This window comes from Apaloderma vittatum, unplaced genomic scaffold (assembly GCF_000703405.1).
Source record: "Apaloderma vittatum isolate BGI_N311 unplaced genomic scaffold, ASM70340v1 scaffold22484, whole genome shotgun sequence".
Taxonomy (NCBI): Eukaryota; Metazoa; Chordata; class Aves; order Trogoniformes; family Trogonidae; genus Apaloderma; species Apaloderma vittatum.
Genome location: NW_009711234.1, coordinates 702 through 10,679, shown reverse-complemented (window position 1 = coordinate 10,679; position 9,978 = coordinate 702). Strand labels below are relative to the sequence as shown.

The following is a 9,978-nucleotide window of genomic DNA, read 5'->3' as shown; positions in this document are numbered from 1 at the left end:
TTAGCTATTACACCTTCCAACATGGAAAAGAAACGAAACCAGCAACCTTATCCTGAGTTTCCTCCTCTCCAGGTTCTCATAATTGAGCACTGTCCTTTGGCAAGCCTGTTTTATCTGGGAAAAAGCACCTGAGACTGTAATTAAAGATGCAATTATCTTTGGGCATCGGGTGGGGACTGATACAAAGTTTGCAGGGCAAACTTCCAGGATTTTCCTAAATTTTTGGCCTACTTGACTTCCCAAATGCTTCTATGCTTTTTGGCATAGAAATCGTAAAATTATATGTCACCGGTGAGGTTCTTGCTCTATGGCAAAGAAGCAATTTGCAGGGTGGAGCTCAAGATTTTTGCTGCCTGTATGAGAAAGCCAGAGTCTAGGAAGACTTAGATATGGCTTGCTAATATTACGGAATCACAGATTGTTAGGGGTTGGAAGGGACCTCTAGAGATCATCTAGTCCAACCCCCCTGCCAGAGCAGGATCCCCTAGGGCAGCCACACAGGAACGCGTCCCGGCGGGAAGAAAAGACCTTCACATGACAAGGGGGAAGGGACATGCACCGTGCATTGGCTTCACAGATGGATGGACGGGAGAGTAAAGCTCGTTTCTACCCCTCCCTCTCTGTGGTGTGGTGGGAACACAGAGGTACATGAACAAGGATGAGGGAGCACGTTGCTGGATAGGAGGCAGGTGCTCACTGAAAGCAATCTCTGGGACACGAGCTCCAACACCCCCTGCTTTAGTCAGCTCCAACAGGAACATTTGGGCTCACGTTTTTGTGCAGAGCACCGGTGTTTCTGCTGATGGCACGCAGGAAGTAGAAATCATACAGGAAGGAGAACTGGTACGTCACGTCAAATACAGAAAGAACGTAATGGGATAGGGAAGTGCTCAGGAAGCAAAGCGAGGCATAATGTTCTCATGAGGGATTTCCAGAAGACTGCAAGAATTCTATTACGGGAGAGTCACTGCACTGTATGTGACCACATCACAGGGGAAATAAAAGCAGAATAGCAGGTAATATTACTGTTTGGGCCATTCAAACAAGGAGGGTTTGTGACAAATGCAAATTTCTGGTTCGGACAAGGACATCTGTACAGACCTGCACTCGTACACCTCTGACCTGAACTGCACAGACACCAACATTTTACAAGTTAAAAGCCAAGGGGCCTCACTGAGGAGCACCATGATTCCATATCTAAGTATTAGGGGTCAGGCACATCACCTTTGGGTCAGAGCCTCTAAGGAAAAAAGAGAGCACGTTTGTCTACAAAATATACTCTGCAGCATGATAAAGCAGATCAGACTTCAAAAGAGGCCGCATCCTTCATTTGGAAGACGGCATTCTTCAGCAGAAGACAGCTCAGTATTATGAGAAAAATACACGTAGCCAGTGGCTTAGATGATTTGAAAACTGGAAGAAACACCCTCTTACACTCTAATACCTCAAGGAAACAAGTCTTACACAATCACACTTGGGACATGCAGGCACAAATGCCCGTCCTCCCCCAAAGCTTTTGAAGCCATCTGCCACAACTGCCAAAAGAATTTTAAGCTTATACACTCCTACAAGTATTGCAAAACCTGGCAGCTGTCAGAAATAAAGAAAACCTTATTGCAGGCTTTTGCTAGTTACTGGAAAACAGAAAAAACTCACAACTTTGCAATGTTCAAACACGAAAAAAATCTTCAGCCAATGCTCACATTTTATGATACTCAAGCATCTTTAGCTCTGATATTTCCAGAACTTCTTGTTTTAAGCTGGGGAGGGGGAAAAGGAATATGGGCTATTTCATACATCAAATTATGGAAAAGATAGGTATATTTTAATTTAAAAATCCCTCTATCTATGATTCTAACCTATCTTCTTTCACTGCCTTGTGGTCCTTACTGTGTATATTTAGAGGCTGACATTTCCGATTTATTATTAAATTATTTATTCTCATTATTATTTATTATTACAATATTTATTATTTACAGGTTGACATTTCAAATTTATACAACACAATCCAACTGACACTGATGAAGGACAGTCTCACTGACTGTAAGGTGTGTACAAACAAGCCCTGACCTACATTTTCATGCCAGAGAACTACGGCTGCATGGAGCTTGGCCTCAGCTCTACTGTGTGACACAAAAAAATCCGTGGATATGCACGGTAAAATCACTACCTTGACAGTATCTAACAGAAAAAGCACCAGATTCTTTCTAAACATTTCCAGCTACAGAGAGCTACTGCGCCCTTTGAAGCAAAAATAATCAGCCTTCAGAGCACTCTGCCAATACACCAGCTTTCAGTCTTTCCAGTTCCACCTTCCAGGCTGCTAGAGTGTTTTTGTTTGCCACTTTTATTCAAGGTGTTTAAGAGTGTTCTCACATCTCAGCATAAACCCAGGTAGTAAAAACTGAATTGTAAGTTAATGGATAACCTGTTTTGTAACACTGCAATAAAACCTGTTTTGTAACACTGCAATAAAACCAATACCAAAAGTATACTTACAGTTCCTGTAAGAGCCTGCATATTTATTATTAAAGGTATTTCTTGTTAGATAATTTATTATGAATCAAACACGTTCAGTACCCAAGTAAGAAAACAGTGCAGCCAATGTGCAGCTCTTTCAGTGCAACAGAATTCTCAGCTCAGATCACACAAACAGGTTTTAATTAAAACACTGCAAAGAAATGGAAAAAAAACCAACAGAAGGAACCATGTGCTGCACTTCAAGCTTCAGCTTGCTGCAAAACACAGTACTACTTCAAGCAACAGTCGACTGCTCATCTGTAATTATATTAACAGAAATTTAAATCAACGTCTTAAGTGATGCACAACTTGATATCCTTACCAAGAATATTCTACTACCGTTGAAACTGCGCTACAGCGTGCAGTTAAAAATTTCCAGAAGTTGTAGTGTGTCTGCTGAAGCCAGGGGTTAATCAACCACTTTCAAATCTGAAGGGATGAGAGTTCTGTTAAAGGAAAACGCTGTTCAAAACCAGTCACTGGGCATCCAGTGTAAGTCAGTCAAACTCAGTAGAAAACTCTGCAGCTGTCACCCTTTTGTTCCAAAAGGATAAGCTACACACGCTTTTGAGACCTCTGTGCAGTGACACCACCAGCGAATTACCTGGTAGCAACAGAAATACTGCCTTTGACATCATTTTCTTAATCAAAAATGTTAAATTAAACAGAGGACATATACAAGTCAGAACTGCATGTCGATCCTAACAAATATTTTAAATATGTTGCTGAAATTGTTAGCAACTTTCAAAGCATTTTTTGAGACAGTTTATAGCTTGAACTTTTACTTTCCTCTAAACACTGCACACTGTGCCTGAGACCTTGTGCTACTCCTACTGCGGCCCGCAACTCCGAGCTCTAAAGCAGAGAGACGAAATTTGCTTGCCCTGGTGAATTCAGCAGCTTGTGAGGCTCCCACCCCGTTGTTTCACTGGGAGAGGTTCCCACCTCCATTAGAGACCTGACAGCAGCGAATGCTCCTGCACCTCTAATGGTGCCTCATCAAAGTCTGGGGCTGAAACCACTAACACAAGTGAGCTCTGGGCTTGCCTGAGTATTTATCATACTTCATTTACTATATTTTGTACCAATATATTAAAAAAAGTATGTGTGCACATATATATATACACTATTCATACACAAATTACGTATATTTATGCATGTAAAAAGATGCAGAGTGTATTTTCTCCATCACAGACCAGCCTTGAAAGAGCATCAAATACTAGGACAACTTTTGTCTCAAAGTAAAAAATATGTGTTCTATTTAGATACAGGCCGAACTCCTTAACAGCATTTCCTCTTTTACACATAAAAGGTATGCATTTAAGTAAGACAAACCCTTCAGAAGGTGAAAAAGAAGTTGCTTTTCACATTCGAGATATCTTCCCGAAAATCCCTCCAGAAGAAAGCCTCCTTAAGCCACACAGGAGAAGAGTATGTGTTCGTAGCAATGAATTTCAAAGTAAAAAAAATGAGTGCAGAAGTAAAAATCTACTGGAATTTATTCCACTTTTAAGGAGACAACTACAATTCCAAAATGTCCTCTACAGAAGAAACTGGAGTTTACAAAAGTGCAGTCTGCGTCATAAACGTCCTCTTTAGATATAGATATTACTGTGTGTTTCATTAGTTGTCAGTAACTTCTTCAAAAACTTTGTGCTTTCAGATACATCCTAGGAAAAGAAGATGAGATCATCAGAAGTTGCATTGTTGATAACAAAACAAAACAAAACAGCCTGACTGACCTTCATTCCAATTTTTATTACTGTGAATACCAGTTTTATTAAAATATTAACTCTGAGCAAAACTCAGGTCTTCAGAACAAAGGTCTCCAGAGACCTGCTAAAGGCTCCAAAGGAATCTGCAGTTCAGCCACAGAATGAATTCACTGATTTGCATTCCTCCTTGCTTACGTATAAGAGGAAAAGCCCACATATTTGCTGCTGTTTTCCTTCAGTTTAAACATTTACATCCTAGCCTGCCAGACTTATTTAGCAGACCAGTATAAGCTGTAATGAAAACTATAACTCGCAATTCCCACATTTAAAGCTGAAATAAACACTTTAGTACACACAAACCACTTTTTAAATGTAAGTTCAACTGGCAAAGCTGGGGAATGTTTTGAACCAACCATACCTCAATTAAAACCACTTCACAAAGAAGCAAAACATTCACTTTAGTAGCTGTAATGCCATGATTTTCACAGCTGCTTGATTAGTGCAGAACTGTTAAGAATCACATTTAGAGATTCAGTCTTTGAATTCTGGAAAGAAGTTATACGTCAAAATAAATTTCTTAAGAAGCTTTCATGTACGGCACAGGACAGGTAGATACCGGGCTAGAACAGACCCATCTTGCATATGAATGTAAAATGTAAAGAAAAAAAATTTAAAAATACACTTAAGTGTTTTAACACAAGGAAACCACAGCTTTAAAAAAATGTCAGGAAATCACTCCCTGATATACTACTACAAGAGTCTGAAAAGTCAAAATGAAATTTTGAGGGAAGCTGTAGATTCACTATTACTAAGCAAGGTACTATACCAGAAGTCATTGTCTTCTGTCATTAAACTGTATTTTTCTGCCTTTTCAGGTGGAACCCTCACAGGTGTACATCAACAGCAGAATGCATGAGATGAAAGATAAACAAAAATAGACCAAACCTCCCACTGATTTTTAAATACGAAAGTTTTACCTTGACTAAACTCTTCAGGATTTTAGAAGAAAGCAGCGGCTTGAACGCTTCAATTGTAACCGTGTCCAGTTTGATGACATCAGTGTAACACTGATACAACACTGCGGGAATCTGCCATACTTGACAGTAGCTCAAAACTAAATACAAATCAGAAGAAAGTGCCTGTTATGCTCAGCAGAGAAGGAAGGAATCTCAGTTCTGTGTATAAAATCACATTTGTTCTGGATAGTTCATAAATTAATTACTGTGGATCCTGACTGCTAGACTAGCCATCTCTCCTTCTCCAGGTACACAACAGACAACTAAAAATTCGTAAAATTACCTTCCTGGCCAACTCCTTAACTGGAAACCATGCATTATTATTAAAAAAAAATAATAAGAGCTTCTGAAAAAGAACAAAAAAAACCCAAACCCAAAACCCCAAACCCCAACATAAAAACTAAGCATGAAGAAGATAAACTTTTTCTAGAAAAATCATCCACTTTCAGGTCCTGTCAGTCAAGTTTTTGCTCCTAATGCTACTACAAATTCGGTATGCTATAGTGAAAAGCCTGTGGGTTTTATTACATTACACAATAAACCCAAATCTAACTTTCAGATGAGGTCTATCAGTAGCAGTGATAAAACTTCACGAGCCTCAGTTTGGATGCTCAGATAAAAATACTTCTTAATAAAACATACTTAGTTCATAAGTAAAAATGCCTCAATATACAACAGGCTTTGTGAGGCTGTACTGAAGAATTTACTAGTACTTCTGCTCCACATATAACGGGTAAAAGGATTTGTGGGTGGTTTTGAAATTTGTCCCTATTTTACAAGGCAACATGTTAAGATGTCAAACTGTTAGGAAATAATTTCCAAAAAGCTAGCTTGTTTGCCAGCTCACACCGTTAAGTAAAAATTATAATTGCAAGGGGACGTTCTTCAAAGGGAATTTTGTGTTGCCACCAGCAGCCTTGTAAATAATTCTAAGTGCCAAATACCAGCAGCAGGAAGATCTCGCACAATGTTAGGCTGTTCCAGCAGTGGGCAGCAGACCTGCTCTTTGAATTCTTTTGTCTTCAAGGCTTTCAGAAATGGGGATGGAAGTGTTAAAGTGGATTCCTGAGTTTTATAATCAGCTACAGGACACGTTGAAAGGATGGTTACTTGCAAGCCCTCCTTTTGCATACAGCCAAAAACCTGAAATAAGAATGTTAATACATGAGCAAAATTTACCTTCCCACAGTAACAGCATAAACCCACAAAGATTCATTTCCATTTCAGTGTAGATGGCAAATAACAGCTTAATTCAGTTTTGCAGGACTAACTAAAATTTGAATCACAACCTTCAGGTAGAAATTCACTGCTCTTGGGATGGAAATTAAAAAAACCCTACAAAACAAAAGAATAGCTAATAAGTCCACTTCATATATAATAATAAGTTGTCCACTGATTTTCTTGAGAGGCTTTGGGTTTTCAGCACTTTCTATTCACCTGCAAATATATTATGACTTACTATTTTACCGAACGCTGACTGTAGAAAGAAAAATTACTACAAATAAAACCAGGCTGCTTATGACAAGAAGGCAGCTTGCTAAGCTGCAAGACATTTAAAATTGAAATTGTGCTCCCCAGATGTTCTACAGCGTAAGGGTCTTTTTTTAAATACTTGAATTTGACTTATTTACATTCAAGTTGAATTGAGAAAGAAAACCTTAATTATTCCACGGTCTTCCTCAAATTTGAAGAAAAGAGTTTAAAAATACTGTACAAAACATACTTTCTGGATCCACTGCACGCCATCACAAAACATCAACACAAGGCACCGTGTTCTGCTGTTTTTAAAAAAATATGTCAAAAGGAGCAGAAGCATGATAAACCCACACCTTTACGAGGTCTTCTTCAGATTTAGGATCAATAAGGGAATTTGGTAAACGTTACAGAAACTAGCCCTTCTGTACCTGGTACTAATCACATGAAGGGAGCTAACTGTTCCCTCACATCAGAATGTTACCATTCTAATGTAAAACTGATGGAACTGTTCAGAAGCACGCGTATTTTCAATTTACTTTGTTGTAAACACTGGCGGGCGTGCATTACTGCAAACCTTTAGTCTGTATGTCTCATTTAGTCAGTGATTGCATATTGAGAAAACACACAGAAGTAAAAATCTTACTCATGGAGACTATGAAGATGCTCAGTGAATCAGAATTTACGAAGCATGCAGAACAGGTCTGTTATATTAAAAGCAAAGGATTACCAGCACAGTCCTTCTGCTGTACATTTAGAAAAAGTGATAACTATGAAGTCTAAAAACACTCAAGAACATTGACTTGGTAAAACTGTTCACTCCCACTGTTCATGAGCACCCATGTCTGAAATAATACACATGCAAACAGCTGGAAAAACACAAATGAGGAAGAAAGCAAAACCACAATCATCTCTCTTTTGTAATCCCAGCTGAAATTAAGTGCAAGAGTGTATAGAACACAACAAAATCAAAATCTTTCAAGTTTCAGGGTTTCTAAACTTCCCACCAAGGCAAATTAAACTCTTCAGCAAGCCAAGGAACCGCTGGCTGCTGGTCTTCCACCAACTTGGGTCTGAAAACCTCACAGTATTCAGCAGAGTAACCCTGGTTTCCCATTCCCTTTGCCTTTCCGTAATCTCTCCGTCTCCCTCACACTGAGATTCTCTCATAGCTCTCCCCAGCAACCAAGCGATCCTTGTCCTGGGCGAGTTGGGCCGGCTGGGCACGCTGGACTGAGCGGGCATCCCTCAGCTCAGGCTGAGGACTCGCTCTCCACGGATACACCGCTTTGCATCTCGCTCTTTGCATCTCCAGCCACTGCCTTACGCAGCTTCAGCATTAACAGAACAGCTCGAGAAACTCTGCTCGTTCATCAGATCAGCAGAGATTTAAAGGAAGGCAGGTGGGCAGACACACAGCAAGACAGCGCACGCCGTACTTCCCTGAGGCAAGAAGCAGCGACCCAAATCCATAAGGAAAATCAACAGTGGCCTTATCTTATTAAACCCAACACGATGACCCAACAGCATTGGTGTACCTGTATGATGCTGGGGTAAGGCCCTTAGTGTATTACGGTGTGAACAAATGAAATAGAGAGTGCTTCGGCACCTTCCTTTAGAGCTCCTCCTTGTGAAAGGAACAGAACACACCCATGAGTAAAGACACCACCCACCAAGAGTTTCACAACACTTTTGTCTGGCAATCCTTTGGCAGTCCTGTATTATTATTTTTTAAGAAAGGATTCTCCCAGACCTGAAATGCAGCTGAAATGAGCCACAGAAAATGTAAGCCAAACAAGGAAAAAAGGTTTGGGAAGTCGTTACGGGCAACAAAATTGAAAGTGTCCAAAACAAGCAACTGCACAAACTTGGTGAGTTAGACCAGATACAACTGGCAGCATCTAGAAAGGAATTTCTGAGACTCTGCAGACAGTAAATTTGTTCGTTTGTTGAATATTTAAGAAAAGGAAAGCCACAGGGAAAACAGTTATTTACAATGCTGTCCTAAGTAGGCCGGTTAGCTCAGTGGGTTGAGCGCGGTACTGGTAACACCGAGATTGCAGGTTTGATTCCTGTTTGGTCCCCATGTGTTGCCTGATCTAGTTGAGAGGCGTCCCTGCCCATGACAGGGAGGTTGGATTAAAGGATCTCTAAGGTCCCTTCCAGCCTGGGCCATTCTATGATTCTATGATTTAGAGATGAAGAGGCACTTAAGATCGCCACCCCTAAGATTTCACTGCTCAATTTGTTGTCTTGCCAGTTTTACCTTTTCAAGCCACTGGAACTGTTGATCCTCAGCAACGTAGCAACTACACTGGCACAACAAAACCTTACCAAAAAGAAAAAAAAGTTACATAAGCAGGTGGTTTAAAGAGTACAATAACCGCTCATAATCACATGTAATGATGTGACTGAAGCCAACGACTCGTTCAGATTTCTTCAACTCTATTCCAACACAACTTTTTCATTCACAACTGATGTGAAGCAATATACATCTCCTTTGTACTGAACTTCACACACCAGAACAGATGTTTTATGAGACTAATCCAGAACACTGCAACCTTAATGCTTTGTTTGCCCTGGTCAGGGTAGTGGGTGGGTGAAGGTCGCTCTCTTTTTTTGTTTGCCAGCTAAAACATAAAGGAAATATGCGTAAGTCACTTACTGTCGGATCTGATATTAATCGGTAGAACAAACAGAAAGAATCTGTTGGGAGGACATTTGTTGTGTTGGATGTTCGACACCACTCATTCCACAGCTTCACAACTCCAACTACTTCCCAAGATACAGAATCCAGAATAAAAGACGACAGAAAAGCTGTAAAACACAATAAATACTAATTAATTAATAAAAAACAAAATCTCTGTTCTACAAATAAGTACTCAAACTGAATTAAATTATTTCTTTGCAATCTCAAACTAAAAAAAAAACAAACATTTTTATTGACATACATTTATTGACCAAACCCAGCAAAGATCAAGAATGTGTGAGTAACATCTCAAGACTTAAAAGATAAAAGAGCACTTCTACACAGAGATCCCTAACATCAAAACCATGAATTCTTAGGAATTTTATCGCTACGGTTAACCTTGATTCCTTTAATATACGGTAAGAATGTAAATGTTAAGTCTCTAATACTTCTTGACATATCAGATATAAGAGATTACTCAAAAAAAAACACATTAAAAAAATCACTGAACCAGCGAGGCAGAACTATTACACTGGCTCTAGGAAGCAGAGGCACGAGTATGCAT

At 39.6% G+C, this 9,978-nt stretch overlaps 1 protein-coding gene across 1 annotated transcript; it reads right to left on the bottom strand.

Annotated features, from left to right (window-relative positions):
* Positions 1–3,998: 3,998 nt before the first annotated feature.
* PSMG1 (proteasome (prosome, macropain) assembly chaperone 1) lies at positions 3,999–9,541 on the bottom strand (the record flags this gene model as incomplete). The annotated part of the gene is made up of 5 exons (XM_009867593.1): positions 3,999–4,190; positions 5,213–5,349; positions 6,196–6,394; positions 8,991–9,053; positions 9,390–9,541. Coding segments are annotated over 5 exons (626 nt in total), but the record flags the coding sequence as incomplete, so codon positions are not given.
* Between the last annotated feature and the right edge of the window lie 437 nt (positions 9,542–9,978).